Genomic DNA, 27759 nt, shown 5'->3' with positions numbered 1-27759 from the left:
TCTTCAGAACTGCTTTTCAGGCAGCTGCACGTGTGAGAGCAGGGACAACAGCTGAGAGGCATTTAACAACTGTCTTGTAATGTTCAGTGAGATACACCTGTGCACCGCAAAATTCTCTGCATGGCCTCTGCCAGGTAAATACTTGCAATACGTGAATTCTAAGATAATTCACATGGGAGTGCGTTCTTAAACTTTAGTTTGCTTTCATTTAAAATAAATGGAAATAGTCTTGGTGGTGGTGTTAGCATGTGAATCGGTGCTTGCCGAAGGAGGTCCACAATAACTGCTATAATTAACCAATTATAAAATTAGCATGTTAAAACAGAAGAGAAAATGTGATGTTAATATTTAAACCCATCTGATATTCACAGTTAAATGTCCAGCTCTGCATTTTCCTGTGATAGACCTCAGTAGCTAAATAGCAGCACGGTTTTTCATTCAGTGAAAAGTCTATTTCAACACAAAACTAATATTGAAGTCCAAACTGAAGATTTAATTCAGCAAAAAGAAAAACTTATGACTATCCTAACTTGCAGCATTTGGCCTTTAAAAATCATTAGTAACTTGTCAGTGGTGGCAATCCGAAAAATAACAACGTGGCCAAAACAGTTTAGAGGCTTTTTGATTTTCATTTCTGCTTTAAAATAAATTTGAGATTGACAATGTCTCAAAGAATTGTCTCAGCCAATCTCAGTTATTGCTGCTCCCATGGAGCAGAAGTACTTCGAGGAATACTTTTATAGTAGCTAAACTAGGTGGTGTTTTCCCATTATAGATTCTCACCTGTGAAACAGAAAAGAAGTATAGAGAAAAACTGTGGATCCTGGCCTGCAGTTAATGCCCAGGGGGTAGTTCTTTGTGGAGCAGTTACAGGGTAGAAAATACAGGGCTCTACATTTCTATTCCGCAGAACATGCTAGATACACCCTTTCTCAAAACCAAAAATCATTTTACTAGGACCCATATGCAGAATAGGGCCTTCAATGCAAAGTAGTTTCTGTCTGTAAAACCAGGACAAATATTACTTAAAAATTTCCATGTAATACTACACTTTTATTATACATTAACATTGGCAGCTCAATACATACATAGCACCGTGCACGAAGGGCAATTAACGAGAGCAGGTGAAGACTTTGTTTTGTGCGTTTCCAAGCGAAGGCATAGATTGTGTTTTAGCAACTGTACGTGTATATTCCTCAGATTTCAAAAAAAAAAACAAAATGGGGGGGAGAATCTGGTCTGAGTGCACAGAGTCCCAAGTAAACCCCCAAATCCCCCCTCCGGGTGGCAGACGGCCGCGCGTCTCCGCGGGCGCGCAGCCGGAGCGCGCATTGCGCGCGCCGGGCGGGATCCCGCAAAACTGAAAGCAGGTAGAGGCACTTCCTGCAGGCAGAATTAGAGAAGAAAAGGGAGTTCTCCTCTCATCTCCCTCAAAAACCAATCAGGCCGGATCAGCCAGGCGTTGAGTCTCCCTCCGTCCCTCCTACACCTTTTGCGAAGGCCCAATGGCCTCGTCCCTCGGGGAGATTGACTAGAGTCACATGAGCCGCACCGAGGGCAGGTAACTCAGGAGAGGGGAAGGGGAAGGCAGAAGGCAAAAAAAAAAAAAAGAGGGGGGGGGGGAGAGAGAAAAAAAAAAAAAAAAAAAAAAAAGCCCAAGCCCAGGCTGGGCTTCTGCCATGATGTCAAAGGGAAAGAAACCCACAGCGTGCTAATTTCACCTCCCAGTCAGCCCCGGGAAGAAGATCACCGGGAACAGGTAGAGATGCAAGCTTTCTCCATATTTTCTTCTTTTTTTTTTTTTTGTCTCAAACACCCTTACCTCCTAAAGAGCTCTTTCTCTCCTCTTGATATTGTGACTCCTCGTTCGCTCCTTTCCCCTTTGATCACTTGGAGGTAGGGGGTGAGCCTTGTGGGATTTTTTTGTTCTTTTTTTTTGTTTGTGTGTCTTTCTTTTTTTTTTTTCTTTTTCTTTTTTTTTTCTCTCTTTTTTTTGACCTCTGCTTTTGATTGTAGTTGTTTCCCCCTGTGGTCATGACGGCTTCGCACAGTGACTCTTTGGTGGTGTTGTTTGGGGCAACAGCTGGTGCATATGGGGCTAAACTGGGTTCGGATGAGAGGGAACTAATTCTCTTGGTGTGGCAAGTTGTGGATCTACACAGCAAGAAGGTATGGCTTCGACACCCGGTCCGAGGGCGCGTTCCCCGGGCTCAGGGCGAGCAGGCTCGCCCGCCCGCTCGCCGCCTCCCCGGAGCCGTTTGTTCATTTCACAAATGCACCGAGGGGAGGGGAGGGAGGGAGCGGGGCCCCCGGGCCCGGGGGTCATTCACTCAGCGGGTTAGGCGCCCCAGAACCTCCTTTTTGTGGCGTTTTAAGGGAAGAAGTAACTTTTAAAGAAAGTTTGGCCGCTTCCCACCCCCCTGCCCCGTCCCCCTTAAAACATCTGTACCTTCAAATTCGAAGATGTCTACGGACTTTGGAAGCTTTAAAACAAAAAGCTGCCCTCAGTAGGCTCCAAACGTGCACGCTTTCCTGGAAGCTGGCGCGGGGTAACCGTTGGACCCTTTGCGGCCTGCTGCGGGAGCCTTTTTTTTTTTTTTTTAAAAAAAACAATGTTTGGATAACCTTTAAAAGAATATTGACTTCCTTTAATTTTAGGGTAATCTGAAAATACGCTCTATTTTTTATTTTTTTTTCCCCAAAAGCCCCATGCTAAACAAGAGCCCCCTAGAAATGAAGGGCTTTGATAAAACAAACATGACTGTGAATTTCACGAGTAGATTCAGGAAGCTGCCTTAACATTATGCGATCTTCCCTTTGCAATTAACGACCCCCGCAAAAAAAAAAGGGTGCTAACCGCAAAAGGCGTCACATGAGAACCGGCTGGGATTCACCGAAGCAGAGAGCGTGGCTCTCCTGGGCGGGAGGGAAGGAAACCGAAGCAAAAGGTTTCGATTTGTGAAATCGACAAATGCGTTTTCTCATTGCGATTGTTATCGGGACCGTGACACTGCACTTTTCTGATTTTTCTGCAGTCTGAACGCGTTGTTAAAAAGAGCCAAATCGCTTGTTCCTCACTTTTGCCTATCATTTCTTAAATGTTTTTAGGTAGGGACACTACACAAATCCCTGGTGAAAGCAGACAATTTGGACTTAAGTGACCAGTGTCGCGAAGTGAGTGGCTTAACACCAGAGGGATTGGGCAAAGCTGAGCCACTGGACCGGGTTCTTCAACAGGTGAGGTGCTGCTCTTGGGAGCAGGGGCTGTTCAGGGTGAAGCCTGGGGACAAGATTCAGTTGGTTTGATAAAAGAAAGAGACTTCAAATTTGCCTTTCACTTTGAAATCACTAGCAAATTTTTGTGCTTATTTTAAAGCTAACCCAAAAAGAGACCTGAACCATTTGAAATGGGAACCCTGTAATTCTGAAGCAGTTATGTGCAACACCAGAATATTTGAGCTGATGCTCTAGTCCTTGGATAGTCTGGTTTCTGATTATTTTAATGGATCTAATTTTATTCCAAGTTTCTCTTACTCAAGCCTTAAAAAAATAGGACAATAAGAGCACTACTCGATTTAGCAGTGCTAATCAAGCTTTCAGAATTTATGTGGTATGTTTTAATCTATAGGTCCACCCCTATAACATGTATTAAAAAACCTTAATGTTTTCTCACTGGTTATTCTTAAAGTTAGTTGAACTCTTCAAAACTGTATGTTCATAAAACATCTGCTGTGCTTGTTGTGTATCACTCTTTTACAGATAAGCTTAATTAGTTTAGTGGATTATAAAGTGATTGTGTTGGGGTTTTTTTCCTACGATTTCTATGTTTTGCTCTTTGGCTCACTTAATAGCACACTAAGACAGTAAATCTGTAAATATGCATGATCCTTGCAGTTCAAGAGGTCCTAGGTTACCTGAAAAATTTTAATGCAAGTAATGTGTACATATGCAGTTCCTGAAAGTTTGATTTCTTTCGCTGTCTTTTCTATATACAGAATGTGCTTGAATGGAAAAATACAATAGTACATTTTTGTGTAACATATAAAACTGGCTTTCCACACCTTGTCTGAATCATTCGTAGGTGTGTTTCAGCAAGAAACTTGCTTAGGCAGTAAAACAGGTTCATGTTGCTGTAAGTTCTGGTGACACAGATAACTTGGCAGACTAGGTCCTAACCCTCTTTGATACTGAATAGTTAACACTTCACTCTGGAGTGAGTATCTTTGAAAATAGAAATGTATAACTTCTATGTGCCTTAAAATCTGTCAACATTAGCTGAAGATGGTGTTTATTCTACCTGTGCTAGTTTTGCTAGAGTCCAAGATCAAGAGGTGATTGAATATTTTTTTTATTTTTATTTTTTTTTTTAAGCTTCAAAATAACCCCTGAGAAAATGTGCAGCTGCAGGTTTGATCTTGTCCCAGATCTTGCACTAAAGACATCTGGAACAGCTTAGGCTAGTACACTCTGTTTACCTTTATAACAGACACACTTTAATTATACTCAATACTTTATGAGAGATTGTATCTTATTGCCGTAAATTGCACTGTAGGTGGGTCTGCTTTAGCAAATAAAAGGAAATACTACCTTTGTGTGTAGGTGGGTAGAGACTCTTGAAAAACAACATTTTTTTTTCCTTTTTGTTTGGCATATCTATGCAACTAAATTATGATTTTGCTGTTAATTGTTGGATGCCAGTTGTGATGTGGCCATCCGTTGTAGGTCTTCTGGAACACAGTTTCCTAAGCTCGTCCCCCTTCCCCTCCCCTCCGTGTGTCCTGACTCCATGGGAGTTAGGAGAGAATTAATTCATCCTCCCACTTGCAATGGTGGCAAAAAGCAAAATTCCACATTCTTTAATAGTAGGTCGTTTTCTGCATTTTCGAAGATAAGCCCATTAAATATTTTAATTGCATCATGTATTTTAAGGATGAGTCGGGTATTTGTCAACGCATACAGATTTTTTTTTTCCCCCACTCAGTTAAGCATTTTGATTAGCAAAAGCACAGGTGGGTGAAGTGGTTATTTGAAAAGGAGAAGGAAAAGGAAGTAGACTTGTACCTTGATTTGAGATAATGTTATAGGGTATGTGAAATTAGCTTTCCACACCCTGCTTGGATTGTGGTAGAAAATTTGATGATGTAGCTGAAAATGGCTCACTTTAGCACACATCTCAATCATGTAAATGAAAGTTTCAGTGCCCGCTTCTGGCTTTTGCTTTGGGTTCCCAGTCTCTACATGTACAGGGAAGTGAGAATCACTAAGCACAAATCCATTGTAACTTCTGTCTGTGCCTCAGAAGTCTCTCCTAACCTCAGTCATTCTGTGATTCTGATTCTGTGATTTGTGAGCAGTAGATCAGCTACTGTGGTTCTGGAGTTTTTCCACTGACCACAGAAAGCCTCCTATTACTATTTAGTTCACTTTCCAGCAATGATAGGGTCTACCAAAAGCTGGTAATCTGTGCTTTAATCTTTCCTCTGCTTGTAACAAGGCACTTCAGCAAATCATTTCAATGATCATTTCAATTTTACTTCATATTCTTAGTGTTACATCTCACGTGACTTACTACTTGGGTTTATCTTAAGAGATATTCTAAAATAGGGTTCCCCACCTATATATTTTTTATGTGTAATTTTACAAAGTGAGGTTCTGAAGCACAGTGCGCACAAATAACCAAGCTGTTTGTTGCAGTGTATGTTCTATATGTTTTGCTGCAAGTTTTCAAATACTGTACTTATCCAGGGTAACAAGCATACGATTCCACAAATGCTAGTGCATTTATGGCATCCAGCTGTAATTTCTGGTAGGTGATGTGCAGTGTTTTGATAGCTATGCTTTGGGTGGGGAGGTGAGATCCTGGTAATGCACAAATATTAGGGAAACAATTACCTGAAGTCATAAAATGTGTGCCCTTTGGAAGCAGTCTGCTTGATGTATTTAGTTCAAAATGGCATTAATAACTTATCTCTGTTGTTGGACCAATAATAGTGAACTTGTAGCTGCTGACTCAGGTGTGTTGTAGTCGCAGAATGCTACAAACTAGAAAAAAGTGAGGATTTTTTTTTAACAAAGTAAGGAGGACGTCTCTTGTTCAAGTGTGTATTTGGAACTGCTATATATATAACTACCGGAGCTTTATGGTTTCCCAGTTTCCAAGCTTTTAAGGGCGAAAATTATTTTCAGTTTGTTCCCTGAAAGCTTGCGGGAATGGAAGCTTGCTTTTAAAGAACAAAACCAAAATGAACTCTGCCTTTCTCTCAGGCCCATTACTGTGTCATCAAAAAGCTGAGATCTTCATGTGCTTCTCTGATTCTAGCCATGGGGGTTCTACAGTAAAGATCGAATATTAAGTTGAAAGGGTTGTGGATTTCTTAATCCTTCCCATACAGAAAACCTGGCTGAATCAGCATGACTTGCCTTAAGACATGTTACTTTCCTTTTGCAAGGCAATATTTGCATGTCTCCCTGACAAAGGATAAGTCTAAGAAGAGCTAATAATTTTGGAGAGCTGTCTGCAGTATTTAGCTGTAATTACCATCTTACTTTGAACAATACACATAAAAAGTGAGAGGTTCTCATGAGAGCTGGGTCTGCTTTTTGACCTATTGAAAGCATCCAAATTTCATCTATGGATTGACATTTAAGTATTAAAAAATTGTTTGAAAGGGTGTCTTCGTTTTGCTGATCTTTCATCGCATTGTACATTGAATCCAATACATTAATGATAGATTGGATTCATATTCTTAAACACAGAAAGACAAAGCGGGGCCTTTTTCCCCCACCCCCTCTCCTAAACTATGCACAAATTGAAAATACTGAGGGGTTGCCACTTCATCAGGTGATAGCAAATTCGCAGTTCTTTAAAGCATGTTTGGATGCCTATTGATCATCCAGCTGACCTGCAGATGCAATTTATTTTCTCACATATCAACAAATTCAGCAAGAAATAAGCTGGTTAGATGAGCATTTGGAAACAAATGGGATGGGGGGAGAGGCGGAAGAACCAGTGAATTCCTCTAACCTGATAAACCGGTTACAACTTTTTTTTTTTTAAGAGAAACTTGTTCTGCAGCCTCTTCACAAAGTGCTAGCAGAAAGTTTTCTTGGCTCGCTTGCCAGCTATCACACCTTCATTTTAGATAAATGTTTTTTTTTTATTATTATTTTTTGTGATACACCTCTGAACCTTCAGACTGCATAACAAAGCCTGAAAATGCGGGGTGAACTTCCTTCTTTCCCCCTCCCAGTCTCGTGGTTCTCATGGTTGATCTTCCAACCTCAGATTATTTGGTGACTGCATCACCTCAATAAAGCTCCTAACACAGACTGTATTTTGGAATATTTGCTGGGTCTGAGTTCTGAAGTTTTGGAGCAGGTGTTTGGCAAACCTTTGGCAAGTGTTACTGAGCAGGCTGTTCTCTCCACAACAGATACTCGGGGTGTAGTTTCACAAGATTTGGCTTCAGCAGTGAAGCCAGTTTCTTTCTTGCCCCGGCACCATACTTTGCCATCTTTTTGTTGTGTCAGTAAAACTCTTTGTGAAGCTGTGCTGTAAACAGGATCACTGAAATGAGCAGGTAGGGTGGGAACGTCTAAGCTGCTTTGCTGTCCAAGCTCCCGTCCCATGAAACTACACCCTTTGGTTGTATTTTCATGATCCAACATGTTTGATGGTGATACCAGCTTAAGGTACTTCTGCCCCCGCATCGTGTTCTCAAGCTGCAGTTGTATGAAAACTTTTTAGTGGCACCTTTCACTATGCTGCTACATAGACCTCCTTCACCTGCATGCTGCCAATACAAAAATTTTTCGGGCTGCTTATTAAACTGGAGCAGGACACTGTTCTGAGTTAAAACCAGTTCTGGTTTGGAGCGGTTTTGTCTGATGTATGGTGTGGCAGATTAGGTAGTTTTTCTGAGGGCAGTCATAGCACCAAGGTGTGGACAAGCAGTGTGGGTGAAAGAGAGAAATGTATTAAGACAGGTTGGCCACCAAGCAGTTCGTGTTGTGAAACTGGCCTTGGTTTGGTATCAGCGGTGAGCGATGAGGATTTCCTGACAGACACAAGGTGGGCTTCAGGTTGTCTCTCTTACAGGAGAGCTGAGTGTGCTGTGTGCACATAGCCTTATGCGGAGCTCTTACTATATATTGGCATCTAATAGCTCCCTATTTGCATTTATAAACTTAGAAGAACATTGGTTAAATTATGTTTGATACCCAATATTGGAATATCATCAGTCTGTATTGTGGGGAAGTAAGGATGTGCTAACGCTTCCTGTAGGTGCAGGCTGTTAGAGTGTGGAATTTTTTTTCTTTAGTAATGAAAATGGGTGGCTAACTCTTGTGTCAGAACCCTACTTGTAATTCTGCTCTTGATGATATAGGCAAACTATTTTTCCTTTTATAAATCCACTATGTTATGATTGAAACACACAAATCTGTTCTCTCAAAAACAGAGAAGAGTTAATGCCAGAAACAGTTCCCCTGTTACATGTATAATATATATACACACATGAATATACATACGTAGGTCATATGAATGCATTTGTTATTGGCAGCATTTGTGTTCTGTTAGGAAAAACAATAACCTTAGCTCCTCTGAAGGCTGCAATGCTTTCATCTGAATTCCTTGAGTATTCCCGGAAACCTTGCTTTGTTCCTATATTTAGGTGGATTTCACTTTGAAATGAGCAGAGAATTGGATAAAGGAATTTGTCTAAAGCTGCATATTCTTTTCTTTGCAAGCATAAAAATGTGGTAGTCTTGACTAGCTGGGCTATCTTCTTCTCTTAAAATTAGAAGTGCCAGTATTCATTAGAAGTGAATCATTTGGCCCAGTGGTTTGAGGATGAGCCTGAGTAGACTATTTATGATAGTGGATGCTGCTGCTTGTTCTGGTGAAGTTAAACAGTAACGTTAAATCTCTTGCCAACCTGGGTGGATTAGCATCTATAGAAAAATAAACTTTACTATGACATGTCCGGAGTAGCTTGAAACACCTGTTTTCTCACAGTGTAGTGTTGTGCAGTGTTTGAAAACTGTGTCACTTGCACTTTTGGATGTTCTCGCAGCTGTAATGTTATATCTGAATACTTGAATTTCTCTTGAAATTGTACTTGCAGCTTTTTTTAAAATCATTGGAAGACAGTAAAACACAGGGTAGAAGCCTTTTAATACAAAGATTGCTGGATTACATGATCCTCAAAGACTTTGAACAACTTTCTTCTAGCTTGCTGTAAGTAGCTACTGAAAAGGTCACTGGAAATGTGTTAATGATCTATTGTCAGGGTTTTGAAAAGTGGCTGAAGAGTAATAAAAGAGGAATAAAAGATTTGTAGTCTATCATTTTGACAATAAATATACATGCAGTGCTTTGTGTGGATGCTCTGGATTGTCTGCAAACATCCACTGTTTCCCTCTTCCTATGGTGGCATTTTGCCTGGTTCTTGTCACAGCTTTTGAAAGGGTTGCACAGTTCTTGCATCTGTGTGTTGGTTTACGTGGAATTTTTCTTTTCCTTTTTTTTTTTTAAAAAACACCCTCAAGTTATAGGCAGTAGGTTTTGCTTGGGTAACTAAGTGCTGCCAAACGAGGGCAACGTTTCTGTCAACGTGTTGCAGCACTTCTTTGCTGAACAGTTAGGTTTAAGAGTGACGCATAGATGCTGGAGTTGATATTGCTAGCAAAGCAGTGTTGTGGCCAAAACTAAAAATGCTGATTGGAGATTATTTTTTTTTTTTTTAGCAACATAACGTCAGCCCTGTTTTATTTTATAATTTCTGTGCTTAAAATTGGAACTTTTATGTCTCTTAATTAGAAGAAATAAATAGTAATTCTCCCTCTTCCTCACATTCATGTCTTTACCATCCCCCGTCTGCTCTGGAAAAGCTTTTTTTTTTTCATAATAATTCCCGCTTTGCATAAAAACTGCAGAGATACCATGTTGTTTTCCTTTGTGATCAATTTCTGTTAGTTACAACCCTATTTCAAGGAAGGAGGAAAATATTGATACTCTGAAAGGCAACTTCATGTGTGTGTCAGAAGAAGGTACTGAATCAGAAGTCATGTTTGCTCTACAAACCATTTTTTAATGTTTTTCTCTGATAAATCTGTGTTGATTTTCTTTAAACTGTTCACAACTTATTCCAGTATATTTTTATACAGTAGCCCTGTTCTTTGTTTATAAACAGCTGCTTTATTAATCTGTCCTTCATTCAGTAATTCCACATGCTGTGAAGGTAAATGTGAGTTATAAGATAAATACTACGCAAAAGGTATTGGGAATTGAAATTTGAATGCTCACCGCATGGTGAGTGGCAAAACAAACCGAAAAAAACCCAACCCTGCCACTTCTCCCAAACTTCCTTTTAAAAATGCTAAAATTTTTCTTTTCCCCTGCTACCTTCCCTTGTAGAGCTGCAGTGGGCAGAAAGGGGCAAAAAGTGTTGAGAAATGGATATCGTGTTAGCACTAAAATATTGGAAAGAAACTTCATTTTAGGATTAAGAAACAGTTGTATTCTCTTTCGCAAAAACTTGGCTCCTGTGATGATTTTGGACACCTGTTAGCTTAAAAGAAAATGTTCTATTACTAGAGCTCTAGGACAGTCTTCGAACTGTGTTATCATTCTTACAGAATTGAAATCAAAACGTAATTAGTGGTGTTTCCACTCTCTGGCTCTAATTCTAGAGAAATTTAAGCATGTGCTGTAACATCATAATGAATTGTGTAGACATAGGCAATGTGTGAAATTAAAGATCTTTACAGAAATTATGGCAGAATTACTTCCCTGATAGGTAATTCTGTTGCAGTGAGTTGCACTAAGAGTAAAGCAGAGCTATAGTATGCAACTTGGAAAAGTGCGAAAACCACTGTGGAGGTTTTGCTTTTCAAGTTGATCTTATTGTAGCTGGGTACCTGGAAGTTAATTTAGGATTCTTTTGCAGCTGAAGAGAGACACAAAACAGTGTATAACACATCAAACCTCTTGAATCAAATAACTATTGGACCGGAGGGGGATGTGTGAGATTGAAAACTGGAAAATACAGAGCAGTCACAAGAATATGACTATGATAGAGTTTGGGGGTTTGCTTCATTGGTTGATTACTCGAGTGTATTAGCCAATGTTATTTCTTACAGCAGAATTAAACTGTTACAGGATGAACTTTTGCTTATTATAAAGCATGTGTAATCGCACCGTGTAAGTATGAAGTGCAGGAGAAGAAAATTGCTGCTTTTGTGGTATGCTTAAACAAACAAAGAAATATAAATCAACCCCCTCTTCTTATAAACCTCAGACACTGAGAATCGATCATAAGAAGCTGTGTGACTTGCTTCATAATTCCAGACAGCTCATATCAAGTCTTTTCAGTCGTAATGAACTCACTTTGGAAACAAGAAGCTACCTGAAAGAGAGCATGTAGTTCTGTAAACAGAAGCAACATCCAAATAACGTCACCATTAATGTCCTGGTTCTGTATTGGGCAGGTCTGAATCCCTTGGAAGGCCAAGTGCAAATTCTGATCTTGCTCAGTTAAGAACTGCTAAACTCTTACCAATAATAATATCTTACTCTCATTTTTCCTTTTATCAAGCATTATTAGTTCCTGATGCATGGGGTTGCTGCCCTTATCTGTGACTTTAAAATTTCAGAGATTAAAAGACTTAGGCATCTACTTCCACTTCTCCTTTATGTTTTTGTGAAAGCATGTTGAACAAGAAAGGGAAAACTCCCTGTTTCTGAAGCAGGCTAGAGCCAGTCTATGAAAGTTTGGGGTTTTGCTGATATTTATAAGGGTTTGAGCAAGAATCACACGTATTCTTATATAAGCAAAGATACTTCATGGATCTCAAGGCTGTTATTCCATGCCTATGCTATTCTTACAGTATAAGTTTAAAGGAGAGGCAGGAGTATGAGAGAATCTCGAAGGAAACTGAATTGTGGACAATAGGTATGTTGTCTTTCATTTTATGTCTCCTTTTCTTTTTACTTTCCCTGGATATTACTATAAAAACAACCTGAAAAACAACTCAATAGAAAAAAAAAAGCTTTAATTTTGCAGGTATTGGCTATTCTCCTACAATTGGTTAAGCTTGCCCTACAAACAATGAGGTAGTGTTGAGTAAATAGAGCAGTGCCATGCATTACAGTCAATAGAGCCAGTGCTAAAGATCACATTGCTAATGAAAGTTTGTCCTTGAAACAGAGGTAAGTGGGAGTGGGGGAGGTATAGAACACTGTGAGAGAGATCTTGTGCTTAAATCAAGACTTCAGGAAATATTGCAGTCACGGCGTTAATTAAAACCTAGAGTTTGGAAAGTATGTTCAACCTTGTCTTTCTGGCTGTAATGACTTGCTCTGTGAGTTGAGCTGATAGCAAGCAGCCTGTAAGGAGTGTGAGGCACCATTGTAATCCTGCTTGAAATGTAGGTAAAAGGTTGACAGAGTATGGATTTTTTGCATTACTAATAATGAGAGTTTCCTTTTGCCTAAAGACAGACTCATGAACAATCTATGCTAAAAAATGCTAAACTGTTCTGCAAGATATGCATTTTTTTTGCATTATTTTGTTGATTCTGATAGCTATGGCCTCTTTCATACAGGTTAATATAAAGGTGAAAACTTATTCTGTCTCAGTAACTATTTCCTTGTTTAGCAGTTTCCTGACACATAATATAGTAGCAAAGTAAGTCTAGAAACTGAAATTCTTATGTGTTTTATCTTACACAAGGCTAACTTCAAGTAGCTTATTTGTGGAGTACTCTGCATATTTCAACACTCTCTTATTAAAACAGATTGTGCTTTTGAAGATAAAAGCTGTGACCTGATTGCTGTGACATTTAGATGGCCTGAACCATGGTCTTGCCTTTTATGCTTAATGCATTACCTGAATTAGATGCTGTAGATACCATAGCTGGAAAGCATGCAAATACTTTGGTGTTGCAAACTTCCATCTAAGAAATAATTAATCAAAAATGGTCATAAAATGCCCAAGTGGCATGGCTTGGACAGATCTTGGTCTTGGCAGAAGGTTAGATTTTTGCATTCTTTCCTAGGAAGAATGAAAACTTGTAGTTAGCTATTGTTTACTTTGTTGCACAAAGACCCAGGCCCAATTGAAATGAGAAATGTGGAAGTTTCACCCTTAAGACAGTTTGTCATGGTCCTGAGTCACGATGGTTTGTTTTCTATGCTCTACAAACTGTCACTGGACAGACAGCATGACAACTGTTGCTCCATTTCTGTATTTCATATTCCACCTGTTGCTGAACCATGCTAAACAAACCTATTTTTATGCAGAAAACTAGCTGCGGGCTACCCTCACCTAGGCTTAAAGCTTTCGGTCCCTCTATGTAATTCTGAAGGAGTATGATGAATTTTAAAGTACTTTTCTATGTTTTGTTGAATGGAAGGATGTGATAAACTCGAAGAGTACCTTCCACTTTTCTCCCTTAAACTCTTGCAGTCGTTACAAGAGGCTTATGTAGGCTGTGTGCGTTCCTGACTTGAGAATCTGTGGTGACCTGTGCGATGACAATGAGGAGGAGGACGGGGTGGTATTATTTCCTGGAACTTCAGCTTCCCAACGAAGTAAAAGATAAAAGTGGATATCTTAAATAGCTTAAAAAATATAATTCTGGGTGGTTTTTTTAATGACTTCTTTTGAAGATTTGTTTGAATTTGAATGTTTGGAATTTTATGGCAGAACCCCCAAGCACGGAATAGTTGAGACCTTAACCCTGTTACCTTTGTTAGCTCCTGCCATGGGTGGAAAAGAATTAATTTCTTTCTATGAGAAAGGCAACAGTATGAGTATATGTCTATCCAGACACCCAGTGTAGATGAAACTGTTTTGGAACAGCAGCAGAAACAGCAGGATGTGTAGTACCTGCTTTGCTGTTGTTGGACCTCTATTCAGGAGAGAATACAAAGCGACAAGATTAGTAGGTAGTAAGGAGACACAAAATATACTTAAGGAGAAGACAGTCTGCAGTGCTTGAAGCTCAGTGCCACATCCTGCATCTCCTTGAGACTGAGGAGAGCAAACCTGCTCTTACGCTTGCAAATTCCAAAGTTGCATAGAAACTCTGACTGGTTTGGGGTAATATGTACATATCTCTCTCGAGTACATTTATGGTGGCCATTGTGACTGATTACTCATTCAGTTATTTAATGCAGTTTATATACCTCAATAGGCATAAGGTGATACATAACTTGACTGGTCATATTGAGCACAGTTATATTGTCTGTGTCATGCTGGAACTGAAAACCGTGCTTTTGTCCAGGCTAGTCTTCAGTCACTAAATAATCTCAGGCATTAATGTTCAGTAGAGCAAAAAATTGCTTTCCTCTTAATAGGAGAAATCAAACTGGCAATATTGTTTTTGAACATTTCTAGTGAGTGGACCTGGGCTGCCTCACTCATCTTCTGCAAGTTTCCCCTGCAAAACAATAAAACCAAGGGGCAATTTATTTTTCATGTTTGTCTGAATAGTATCTAAATACAATAATTTTTCCTATTTTTCGAGAAGGGAGAAAAAAAAAGTTAGCTGCAGCTTGTGGTTGTACTGTGGCTTACACTTTTTTTTTCTTTTTTTCCATACAGCAATTTCAGTACAAGGTCACCACGTATCCATTATCAGCCGTGTGGAATAGCAGTTAACAGATGAACAAAGGCAAGGGCTTACTATAGGATTCTCTGTTTAAAAAGTTACCTAGCACAATAAAGGGTTATCATACTTGTAAATACTGCTGAAATGCAGTCTGTGCACCTCCCAGTAGTATTGACATGCTTTAAATTCCTCCATTGCATGGATAAGGCTGACATTATCACCAGGATTTGAAGAGTGAAGGAGCAGAAAACTGCCCATGGAGAGTATTGTAAATAAATGTGAAACCCTCATGGGTGTAGGGTCCGAGGCACAAAGTCCAAGTGAAAATATTTCCCAAAGTTGACATGTCATAGTATGTTGTGTGTCTTCAAGCTTTGTATGCCAAACTCAAGAGTTACAAGCCATGGGATTTTTCACGCTGTATTAAAGCCTTTGAATCTTAAGGGAGACTTCAGGGTTGCTGGATGTTTGGGTTTTTTTCAGCGGTGCTCTGATCTTGCTTAACTTTCGGTGGCAGAAAAGTTGTGTTAATCAAATTTGGCTGCATCTCACCTCTTGATTTCCTCCCCACCCCAGGCAACGTCCTTCCCCATACACTACCCCCCACCCCCCCATGTATATATTGTGGTGGCATTGATGTAATGATCTTCAGCGTAGCTGCAGAGTGGGCAAGACGGAGGGTCCCAAGAGACCAGAGGATCACGCAATAGCTAAGGTTGGAAGGGACCTATAGATATCATCTAGTCCAGCACCTGAAAGTAGGGTCAGCTAGAGCAGGCTGCCAAGGACCTTGTCCAGTTGGGTCTTGAATAAATACCTCCAAGGATAGAGACTCTGCAGCTTCTCTGGGCAGCCTGTTTCAGTGTTCAACCACTGGAGATCTCCTTTCAGGAACTGCACCTGCAACTATGTAATTGGTTTTGGGTGTTCTCTGGCAGTAAACTGTAGAGGACATTCTGTAAGATCAGGTTTTGAGGCAAGAACTGCAATATCTTTGACTGTTGAAGCAGAACTTGTAGTAGAGAATCTTCAGAGACACCTTTTGGGGGTTTGTCATTTGTTTCTCATGCTTCTCTTACCTGAAAGAAAACGGATCGTTGTTACATGCTGTATGCTACGAGCAAAGAGTGACCCACACCAGAGGCCTAAAAGACAGTCTAAAGCTCTAATGTGATGTACAGTAATGTCTAATAAGTAATGATGGTGGGGTTTTTTTAACACAAGTAAGACTGGATATCGTACGTGGTTATAAACAGTATGGCTTTAGTCAAAGCATATGTGACGTTTATTGCAAACTAGTAGTATATGATGTTAATATGTGAAGTATCTGGTCTCATTGCTAGGAGAGCTGCAATTAGAAAAGTTTAACATCTCTAGTTCAAGAGGGACAGGGAGAACTGGAGAGAGTCCAGCGAAGGGCAACCAAGATGATTGAGGGATTGGAGCATCTCCCTTATGAGGAAAGGCTGAGAGCGCTGGGACTCTTTAGCCTGGAGCAGAGAAGGCTGAGGGGAGACCTTATTATGGCATACACGTATCTAAAGGGTGGGTTGAAGGAGGATGGAGCCAGACTCTTCTCGGTGGTTCCCAGTGACAGGATGAAGGGCAATGGGCACAAGTTGGAACCAGAGGAAGTTCCGTTCCAACACACGGAAGAACTTCTTTACAGTTGGGGTGGCAGAGCAGTGGCCCAGGCTGCCCAGGGAGGGGGTGGAGTCCCCTTCTCTGGAGATTTTCAAAACCCGCCTGGATGCAGTCCTGAGGGATGTGCTCTGGGCAGTCCTGCTTTAGCAGGGGAGTGGGACTGGATGATCTCTAGAGGTCCCTTCACACTCTGAAAATTCTGTGATTCTGTGATTCTTTTTCAATTGACGATGGAGAAGTGTGAGAGTACGCATGAGAGTGAACTGATATTTCTGGATTGAAAAAGAAGTGCTTTATATGGTTGCTACTTCAGTTGTTTCTACAACAAAACACTGTGTGATATGTGTGAATCTATAGATCTTATAGTATTATTGACTTGTTTTGGTAAATTCTATTTGATAATCTGTCTGGTAGACTACAAGCTGTAGTTCTTAAACTTCATTATGCTAGCAAAATGTAACAAATTTCAGGACTTAAAAGATTGAGAAATATAGTGAATTGAAATTTAGAAATTATTTTATAAATTTAGAAAGTCTGAATTGTTAGAAGTGCGAACATGAAAGTTCAACTGATCTGATGGGATTTTTAATATTATAATTTGTGTCCCTACATATAATTATATACATAAACATATGTATATGTACATAGAGATGTATCTATCTGTATATTAGAGCTGCCTGGTTTCTATAGTGGTTTCTATGCTGCTCTCCGCCTTTTATTTTCTAATAATTCATTACTGGAGGAAGTCTCTTATGTAGGTGAAATAATTTGCAAAAGAGATCTAAAATAGATCTCTAGCTTCTGCTTCACATGGAGATGTGTGCTGGTCAGAGTGAAAATTTATTCTTGATTTCTTAAAATGAATATGGAAAAAAAGAACACATGTAGCTAATTTTCCAGGTTTGATCAAAAGAGATGTAGGCAGTTCACGTTAAAGTGCCTCAGATAAAACTTTTTTTGTCTCAAACAGTGTGTTTTACAGATCTGTGGAGTATATTTTCGCTTTCTCTAGGACAGTTACATATTAGTAATGAATTCTTTAAGCTCAAGGGAATATATTGGAATATATGAGCCTAGGTGAGCCGAAATAACTTTTCTAGGTTATTCCTGAAAGTTTTCCTTTTAATAATGACCAAAAGATGTCACTCCTGAATATGTTGTGGGTTTTGGGTTGTGGAGTGTTGGTTTGTGTGTGTTTGTTTTTTGTGAAAGACTGATCTAGAACGCTAAACCTCTTCAAATTTAGGCTTTATCCCAAATCAAGTATCATCTATCTGTCTCATGTCTTAATTTTTGGCTGGACCGGGTGTGATCTGTCCTTCCACCGGAGTCTAAAGACCGAAGTCAAAATGAGCACTTTTTGATATGCTAATTTGGCAGAAACTTGATCATGTATTCATGTGTAATCACCAAACTGTTATCTCTGGGCAATTTAGTAATATGTCTGTCAATACCACTGATTTGAAACCAGGTCCCCACACAGTGAGGACCATCCTTTGTGTAAAGAATAAAAAGATTACTTATAAATCTGATAATTCATCTTTCTACTTGGGAACAGATGCATGCCTAGCTGAAGCGTGGACTACAAGCTAAGCCGCTTCCTGGATTTTTATGTTATGCTTTAGCATAACATTCCAGACCTGGTTGAATTGCAAGGATGCTTTTAATTCTGAAGGAGCTGCTGGAGGGCTGATGAGTAAGAAGCAGCCAAATTTTCTGTTATTTCTCAGAGGTGAATTAAAGAGAGAATCTCCCTGAGTGTCTTGGTGTTTTAGAAATGGTTCAGTTGACAGCATGGATGTGCTCTGTAACTGAATTGTCTCAGTATTTCATGACCGTGCCAGGCACAGATACAGCGCAAAGGCAGTGGCCTTTCTCAAGGATGAGAGCTATTTTTAGTTAGGGAAATGGGAATATCCAAATAGCCAGAGGCTTATTTTAGTGCTTTGTGCATCATAACTGTAGAAAGAGCTTAATGAGGAATCTTCTTGTTTCTCTAAGATCCGCGGCTTTGTTCAGTTATAGTTAAGACAACATGAAGGGGGCTGTGTCATTTCAGCCACTTGGGATTCATTTGCAGAAAACACAGCAGCTCGCGCTGGCTTTCATCCAGTTTTGCTGCTGGCGAAACATGTCTCTTCGCTCTCTTTGTACTCTCAGCTACATGACCAAAATCCTGTTTAGCCAGTTTTTCAAACTGGTGCTCAAACTCTGTCCTTCCCTCTTACTGCCTTTCTCTAAGAACTGGTTTAGGTTTCGTGGAGGTGAGCGTACAGAGCAGCTTGTTTGATTCTTCCTCTCCTCTCTGTTCAGTTTTTAATCTCAGTATTGAGTTATTGAACATGTTCTTTTAAATATGGAATGATTCATCAGAGCTCTACTAGAGAGACGGATCTGGTGGAATAAGCAATAAAGGGTGGAGGGGAATGCCAATCCACTGTGGTTCTTGCAGTCGAAATGAGGGCTGGTTGCAAGATGCAAAGAGTGGTAATTAACACTGTATAGCTCTGTTGCTATGAAATGAGTAGATTAACAGGGGAGACAGAGGGTGTGTGAGCTTGGTGGAGGAAGTCTCAAGGTGGGGCAGCTTTGCATGCTAAAGTGGGGGAGTGCTATGGAGGGCAGCGTGAGGATGAATGACAGGAGGTAAATAGCTGAGATGGTTTTTATTGGTGGAGTGAAGGAGATGTCGATGGAATTTATGACATGACAGAGTTGTGGACAGGTTGTTCAACATGTGAGATAGAAAAATGTAGTGTAAATCTGGCACTGGTCTTAACTTGTCCTTAGCTTGCTACATTTGGGTGTATGCCGGTTCGAGGTTGTTTTTTGAGGTGCTGCCTGAAATTCATTGAGAGAAAAAGGAGGCTGAAGATGGGTTTTCCACAGGAACACTGAATTGCTTAACTTATATTTCAGTGTGGCTTTATAAACGCATCTGCACCGGTTGCTTTAACTCCTTTTGATACATGTGATAGGCCGTATCTATTATCTGAAAGACTTAAGAGTCCAGTGTAATCTATAGTAACGAGAGCTGGTCCACAGCTGTGCTTTTCATACTTAACCTTCCAGAGTTTGGAGACATCTCATGCAGTTGAAAGGAGCCAGTTTGGGCTAATCTCAAATGTCTGTCATTCCTCTGGGACAGCGTTGGGCTTGCTGTTTTGCCCCATGCTCTTCTCCTAGGTGAATCTTCCCATGGACACTCTGCTACCCCATTCTTCTCCTCGGTTAACCCATGAGATAGCTGAGCTGTTTTGGATAGGAAGGATTGCTTATATCTTCTGACTATTCTTCCCACACTCCTTTTGCCCTCTTCTGGAGCAGTACACCCCAAAGTCTGAAAAAGGCTGTTTTTAAAATAGAAGTTTCTAAATAAGCACTCGGCAAGGCCTGCCAACCTTGTGGCATTTTATCTAAGGCACTTTAAGCTGCTAGCCTCTAGTAAGAAAAGTAAAGAGTTGCTTTGACATGTCGATTGTCCCATTGGAAAGGAGTGCAATGTTGAATATTATTACTGAAATTTAGTAAATAAGCAGTGCAAATGCTTAGGCTCAGTTAAAAATAAAAACACATTCTGCCTCTCATGCCTTCTTTGAACTTTAGTACAGTTGAAGTATTGGGCCTATCAGTGTCCTTATGTAGTATTTCACTCTTCTTGATGTCTTTCTTACCAGGGGCTTCTGACAATAATTGTGCTGTGTATCTGTCTTCAGCTAGCTGTATGTTGTATGGAAAACACCGTCTGAAAAAAAAAAAAGTGAATATTTCAGTGCAACAGTCTTGACTTTTACCGACTTGCATTACACCATTTTGCCTGAGCATTTCCTCCCTTGTCCAAACATTTTTCTCCTTTTGTTTTGTAGCTTGGTGAAGACTTTCTGAACATTTCTTATGTTTTATTTGTAAAGCGGGAGGCTGCATACATTTGATGCTTCCCTCAAATTGTCTGTGTTGGATTTTTTTTTTTTTCTTGTATCTGATCAAAATCACTCCCTAATTGCACTCTTTTTATATGGGCTCTTGTGCATCTTCAGAAGCACAGGGTACAAAGTTGAAGGTTTGGGGAGTGTTTTATTACTGTTCAGCAGTAAGGTTCTGCTTCCTTTTGGCAAGAATCCCTCTGCACCTTCTGGAGGCTAATTCCTATCACCATTTCTAATCCCTTTTTACAAATATTTATTTTTTACTGTGCCCAGAAGTTAAAACAGAAAGTAATAAGGTGCTGTATTTAGTGAGAACACAATTCTCCTCATGTCTGTTATTGTGGTGAGAATACTTGTTGCTGGCCTATGACAGTGGCAATTCCCAGAACTGCATTTCTGAAGTGGTTCCTTTCGAGTCCTCTGGAATTTTCTTCTTTTTCTGTTGTTTACACATCAGCTGAGGTATTTTGAGCACTCTCAGATCTCAGTTTTCTGACTTTAAATCATCCTTGGACAATGACTTGCTTTATAGCCTCACGTTCTTCAAGACTTCAATTTGTGGTAGGAACAAAACCTGGACTAGCAATCGAGAGGAAACTGGCTTTCTGAAGCTGCAAGAGTTTGGGTTTTGGTGTGGGGTTTTTTGTGGTTTTCTTTTGTGTGTTTTTTGGGGGGTTGTGGGGTTTTGTTTTTGTGTTTGTTTTTTTTTTTTTTTTTGGTGTGTGGTGGTGGTATGTGTTTTGGTAGTGTGCAAAGAATTGTCTTTGTAAAGGTTTTTTTTGGCGGGGATATTTCACCCTTCTTAAAGTTTCAAATATCTTCTGTTTGGTATGAAATAACTTCATTTTATAGATATATCTGTGTATACATCTGCAAAGTAAGCAACTTACACAAGATGCTGATGGAAGTATCTCTCCTTACCTAGCTTTGCCCCTCAGTTCTCTGTCTCCATACGTAGTAGCCACTACTACAGCATTTAATGGTATTGGGATGCTGGTTAGCTGTCCAAGCCTAGAAAAGGGCCTGAACTGGGTTTGAGCAGTTATTTTGAAATAAAGCCTGGGTAGGCATGTCTCTGCTCCTACTAAATCATGTTCAGTACATGATTTCTCCCTCACGGAGCCTTACCTTTGGGACACAGATGCTGCAACATTTATTCACCCAGCTACTGTGTAGCTGTGGGAACAGATCATTAGGACATCATCTGTCCTGGGCATAGACTATAACTAAGTAAAGTGTCACGTGTTGATGGTGAAACAAACAAACTCTCTTTTCCCCCCATACACAGGTTAAAAGACAGCATAAAGATATTGTCGGAGTTTCAAGTCAACTTGTAATTTGCTTTTGGGGGTGGTTGTTTTCGAGTTGGAAGCTCTTGCTGAAAGTACTGGGTGGCTGCTGCATCGTGATGTTAATTATTGCTTTGTTTGTGAGGTGATGCTTTCCTGGGAGGGAATAGCATCAAGAGAGAAGCTTAGAATAATTATATTTGTCCCCTTGAAAGTTAGCTAACAAGCTACCTTTTACTGATTTGATACATGTAGGTACTATAATGCAATAGTTGACTATTGTGAGCAAGGAATTCAACACTGGTATGGAGTAATAAAAAGCTAGAAACTGTTGTATAAGGATGGAAAACAACGTTGAACAAAACAGATGGAGCCCTTTCCTATTGGGGGCAATCCATCCTACAGGTAGGGAATAATTTTATCTAGTGTTTGTAAGTAACACTGTATCTCTGTCAAGAAGTTTGATTGGCTTGGATCTGACTTGATTATAATTTCACTATTGAAGGAATTAGGCCACAAGTTGTTTGGCTTTTCTTGGCATATAACTTTTGAAGCACTAGTAAATCCTGATAGATATCTTTCTTCTTTTTAAAGTTCAAATTTAAAAAAAAAAATATTCAGGACATAACCAAAGTCAAAGATGCTATAGGTGAAAAAAGGCTATTGCAAACTCAGTGTTGTGATTGATCTTGAAAGGTTGTGTGTTTGTTTTGGGGTTTTTTTTACTTTCAAATATTTCATAGCTTTTATTATAATAAGATCAGATTTTGAACATTATTGTTATAATACCATAATTCATAATTCACAATAATAATTCTGCCATATTGTCCTAACTCTTCGTTTTGCTGTACTGCTGGGTTCTTATTTTCTATTCTGCAAATGCATATAGTTTCTTTGCCTGACATTATCAGGAACCTTTGTCTGTTCTCCATCAGGTTTTTTTCAGAAGCTATTACAAAATGCTGAATTATTCTATCTTTTTAAAAACAAAATAAAAAAAAAATGTTGTAATAATGGTAACTGCTCATTTTATGGAGTTATCTGTATCAGTCAGTACAATGAATTTTATCACTTTATTTTTCAGTTTAGTCAGCTGGTATCCAGTGATTTGAAAGTACTTGGAAGGAGCTCTTACACACTCTGCAGTGATGGCCAGTTACTCATTCGACAGGTCCTCCACCCAGAAACATCTAAGAAGGTATGAGATCAGAACTGATGCAGAAGGGCAGTACTGTGTTTTAAGGACATCAAAGAAAATAACTTGTGTGAGTTTGAGATGAGCAACACAATTCAACCCTGGGAACTATTAATGTTACAAGAATATTTAAGATGATCTCCCCCCGCTCAACCCTTAGTAGCAGAGAGGTGTTTCTTGGCACTTGCTCTTGGAAGTCAGCTACAATACTTGAGAACTACCAGATGAGCATGATTAAGAGGAAAGTTAGGAAAGATAGGATAGAGACAGGAACAAAACAAGTACTTTGAATTCTGTATCTCAAGAAATGGAAGTAAAGGTACAGGTCTAACCTCAGCAGAGGTGATGGAGAACTATTGCTTTGTTTAGGCTGGAGTTAAACCACAGGTTCTGTGCGGAGTGATGGGTTTCTACCAAGATCTGAAATTGGTAGGAGCCATGTGTCAATGTCCTGTAGAGAGTAAACGTACAGGGAGTGACTTGCCCTGGACGATGGCAGTGGTTCCCCATCTGCATTTGTTCAGCGGGAAGTAGTGCTACAGCTTATTTGATACTCCGACATGAAGCAGCAGTTTCTACTCCCAAGTTCCTGCAAGGGCTTAGAGCATCTGTCTTGCACAGGGAGAAGAATCTTGCCTTTGTGCAGAGTGGTGGCTCTTGAGTTAGCCTGCTTGGCAGGGTCTGCAGGAACCCCGCAGGAATGGGAGCTGCTGACATGGAAGGAGCTGACAGATCCGTTGTATTTTTTTTCTCTATATAAGGGTATTGGCTCATGCTGAGTTTCTACAAATATTCGTTTGGCATTTGTGTTATATTAAAACGTAACACTGACTTTTTATGAAAAGCGCATGTTTGTGTAGGGATGAAGCAAGTAAGGAAACAGGAATGATATTTCACATTCAAACATGATAGTATTCCCCCCCCCCAGCCCTTCAGGTCATCCTGCAATATGGATTGTGGGCAATTCTTTGTACTTCTATCTTGAAACAAATGGACTAAAACAAAACAAACACTGTAATGTTGTGGAAGAAGTAATTGTCCATATCAGATCAAGGAATGGATCTGACCAAGTGTTGAGTCTCTTAATACTGCATTTCTTTCCCTCTTTTCTTTTTTTTTTTTTTTTCTCCCTTCAATACAGTTTCATTTGCGAGAGTTTATTTCTCCCTGCAGGTTAAGTGTTAGTAAGCCTCAGACCTTAGCTCTTACTTTTCCTACCATTCTAAGAAGCATTACTTTGAGAAAGCATTACTAGAATGTCTAAGAAGCATTACTAAAGAATTTACTCAATTCTTTATTTACAAAGGTGGGTGCTGTTTGGCTAGACCAAAGTCAAATTTTTATATAGTAAAACATTTGGAGAATGTGAGAGAGAAAATAGTGAATTAGACCAGAACTGTTTGTTTCATTCCTTGAAAAAATAAGCTAATGTCTGAGTGAAGGGCTGCTTAAACATTTGTTTAGTAATGTTATATAATTATAAGTTCTTATCCAATACACAACAGTAATGAATAAATGCCTTCAAGTTGCTGGAAGATATTTTGTACACTGTAACAATATTTATTTAAACTTTGTTATCATGTCTTAGTACAATATTGCTTTTCAGTGTAGCCACAAAAAAGAAAATACAGAATCCTAAAAGGGAGTATTTGGAAAACAGCAAAATCCAGATTTATTTTTTTTTTTTTTACATTTTTTTTTCTTTTCTTTCCCCACTGTCTTCACTAGCCATTTTGCACAAGTCTGCCTCTCAGAAGCTATTTGGGTTTGCTCATCTAGAGATCTAATTCTGTAAGGCTGTGGAATTTGAACTGTGTTACAAAGGAACTAAACTGGTCTATCATAGACAAGCCGATGACAACGCAACTATGTGATTTTTTTGAGACTGCCTCATTCAGTCCAAAAATATTAATTAGAATTTAAAGGAATGGTGTGTACAAAAAAAACTTTTTGTCTTCCTTGTAGAACTTCCTGCTGTCAGACTGCTTCTATTCCTTTTATGATCTGCGCAAAGAATTTCACACTTGCTACCCTAGTTCAGCCGCCGTGAAAGATCAGACTATCAAGACCATGGCAGAATGTATCCTTTTGCTGCAGCTTTTATGCCAGAATCAATTATGCTTCTTTAGGTTTTATCTCTGTTATAGTTACAGGTTTTATTCTTCTAAACTAAAATGTGGGTTTTAAAAACTCACAGGTAAAATGGAAGGAATGTTTGCTAAAGTGTGTGTTGGGGAGCGGGGTTCTGCTTGTAATACTATTTTTTTTTTTTTTCCCCCTAATTTGAGTCTAACAACGAGTTCTGACCATATTTGGTAAATCTACTAAAGAAAAACATCACTTGCATTGATACTTGATCTTAAAGGAAAGACTTAGCTATCAGTGAGCCTTTTCAGCACCAGTTGGTCTGCAAGCTTCTACTGCTTGCAGAGAGTAATAGTACTTTTGTATGATCTGAGTTTAAAACAAAGACTAATTTAAAAAACAAAACATACAAAAAAACACAGCCCAAAACAACACCCTACATCTAAATTTTAGGAGGATTGTTGTGGCCCAGCTGAATGTGGTTAAAGTTCGGTTATGTTTGAAGTGATAGAACTTATTCCGTTGGTTTTTGTTCTTTTTTTTTTTTTTTTTAACTGTTAACACTGAAATGATGTAAGCTTTCAATAGTTTTCAGACTGTTGACTGTTAAAGTGAATATTAACCAGTTTATGAGCAGAGTAACAAATGTCTAATGGTCACGTGTCCCTGCTAAGACCAGTAAATTTGATTACCAGTTCTGTGTTAGTATCAGGAAAGCCTTATGACTTGTTTACAAATGATTGTGCAAGTCTGTTATTTTCTATAATCACCTGTTTAGATCTAGGCTTAGGGACAGATGAAACGGAGGAGGACTTTGGCGTGTGGCAAGTGAAAACCATGGTGGCTATCATTTTCAGCATGCTCTCTGAAAGTTGTAGTAAGTGAATTATTTATACAGAATGCTGAAATCTTTCTTTTCTGTAAGAACTGGCAGCGGTACTGTCATTCTTAAGTAATCTCTGACCTTGGTTATATTTAAACTTCCTGTTTTGTTGCAGATCACATATTTACTGAGCCTGAAACTGTGAAATACAAGTATGAAACAGGTCCTTGGTAAGTGCCCTTGTCACAATTGTTTACAACCAAAGATGAGTCTTGTCTACAGCAGGGAAAGCTTGTGAATATTTCTCCGTGCTCACTGTGAAAGTAGGTTGGTTCCTGGGAACAGTAACAGTGTATTCTGTAGTCTAGTGTAGACAGACTATAGCTGGTACGTTGAATGCTGTACTTTAGTCCGTCTCTTTAAAGTCACTGCAAGTTAAACGCTCTTTGTTCTCTAGCTTCTGCTTTGCATGGCAGCGAGGCTCACTTATCTTACCCAATGGTGAAGAAATATTTGTGAACTTTCCCTAAGTCAACAGGGGTAATAGCTGGTGCACCCTATATATACTCAGCTGACCTACATGGTGCTTCTGAAGAGCAGTCTAACGTGCTGTATTGCATATTGAGTTTAGGGAGAGAAGAAACATAATGGTCCTTTGTTTTCAAATACATTGCAGAAATATCTTAAACATAAGTAATATGTATTCATATTTAGCACTGCCTTGTAACCATCTATGTTAGATTGCTAGATCTTTCAAATAAAATTAATCCAGTTCCTTATTAGCTCACTGTCAGCCAGTCTTCCTATTTATTATTTTTAAGGAACTGCAATGCAGTGACAACATAGTGCATATATAGAAGGGATGTATATATAGAAGGATTATCCTGGTTATCTTTCCTTTCTTTATTGAGATGAGTAATTGAATTAGAAGAGTCCCAGCAGCAAGTATACTCCTGATTTACAAGCTAAATTGCAAACTGAAATTTGGTAAGATAATGGAAAACCTAGATTAAAGTTTACTGCTTTTTTTTTTTCCTGTGCAGTAGTAAATCTGAAACAGTGGACAGTGAGACAGTAATACGTGCCAGAGGTTTGCCATGGCAGTCTTCAGACCAAGACATTGCTCGATTTTTCAAAGGACTCAACATTGCCAAGTAAGATAATAAGGATTTGTCTTGCTTCGTCACTTTTTCTTTAATAGCAAGTTCTTTTAATATTTGTTTAACACAGATCCACATACCCCTCACTGGAGTCCTCGCTTGTACTGTCTTTCCCCATACTGGCCCCTTCCCACCCTATGGTCATGACAACTGAACAGGTTTATCACTTAGGCATGCAAGAAAGAATGAAGTGCATGAAGAAGAGGAGAGACTTATCAATTGAAAACCAACATACATTCATTTATTGCTAGTACCTAAAGGGAGAAACCCCTACTGCGCTAATCAAGGCAAAGTCCAAGATACAACAGAAGCTTTAATTTTGTGCCATCTCTTCAGTATTCCGCTATACCTCCTAAACAGGCCAGATTCAGAAACCTCCAAGTACTGTTTGGAAAAAAAAATTCATCTGACTGATATTTGTACGCTTCTGTGTATATACATGTGTATATATAGAGAGAGTGAGTTTAATTTAGCATACCTGTCAATAAATATTCCCGATTCTCAACACTGAGGAAATAGATTATTTTTTTTTTCTACTTGGAGGTATCAGGAAATTCAAATCTGCATCTCTGAGATGATAGGAAGGGCTTGCAAGTTTGTCTGCATTCAAGTTGGGAAAGTGGTGAAGCGCATGAGATCCAAAATCTCTCTGAAGCGGATTCTGCAGTATTGTGTTACATTAAAAATGAAATGAAGTTGTGGGTAGTAGCAATTTCTTTTTGGATATGTGAACTCTGTGTTACAAGTCTGATTCCTCTACTATTCTTACACAATTGTTTATTAAATGTATTAAAGATTCAAACTAAGTTTATTTTTGTTGGTTTTACCTTCCAGAGGTGGTGTGGCTCTTTGTCTGAATGCTCAAGGAAGAAGAAACGGGGAGGCATTAGTTCGATTTGTCAATTCTGAACAGAGAGATCTTGCACTGGAAAGACATAAACATCACATGGGTAGCAGATACATTGAGGTAAAAAGTAGTGACTTGAAACAAATCTTTGGAGAGCAACCTGAATATTTTAGA

General features: G+C 39.2%; 1 protein-coding gene across 1 annotated transcript in view; it reads left to right on the top strand.

Moving 5' to 3' along the window:
- The first annotated feature begins 2034 nt into the window (after positions 1–2034).
- Positions 2035–27759, top strand: part of ESRP2 (epithelial splicing regulatory protein 2) — a 46422-nt gene continuing 20697 nt past the window's right edge. Inside the window, exons 1-8 of the mRNA XM_009886409.1 lie at positions 2035–2169; positions 3109–3237; positions 22560–22673; positions 24636–24750; positions 25534–25632; positions 25754–25808; positions 26622–26732; positions 27573–27705. Of these exons, the coding sequence (XP_009884711.1) occupies positions 2035–2169; positions 3109–3237; positions 22560–22673; positions 24636–24750; positions 25534–25632; positions 25754–25808; positions 26622–26732; positions 27573–27705 (891 nt within the window). The remainder of the gene's footprint in view (positions 2170–3108; positions 3238–22559; positions 22674–24635; positions 24751–25533; positions 25633–25753; positions 25809–26621; positions 26733–27572; positions 27706–27759) is intronic.

The sequence above is a fragment of the Charadrius vociferus genome, unplaced genomic scaffold, assembly GCF_000708025.1.
Source record: "Charadrius vociferus isolate BGI_N301 unplaced genomic scaffold, ASM70802v2 scaffold400, whole genome shotgun sequence".
Classification (NCBI taxonomy): domain Eukaryota; kingdom Metazoa; phylum Chordata; class Aves; order Charadriiformes; family Charadriidae; genus Charadrius; species Charadrius vociferus.
This window is presented reverse-complemented; position numbering and strand designations above follow the sequence as displayed.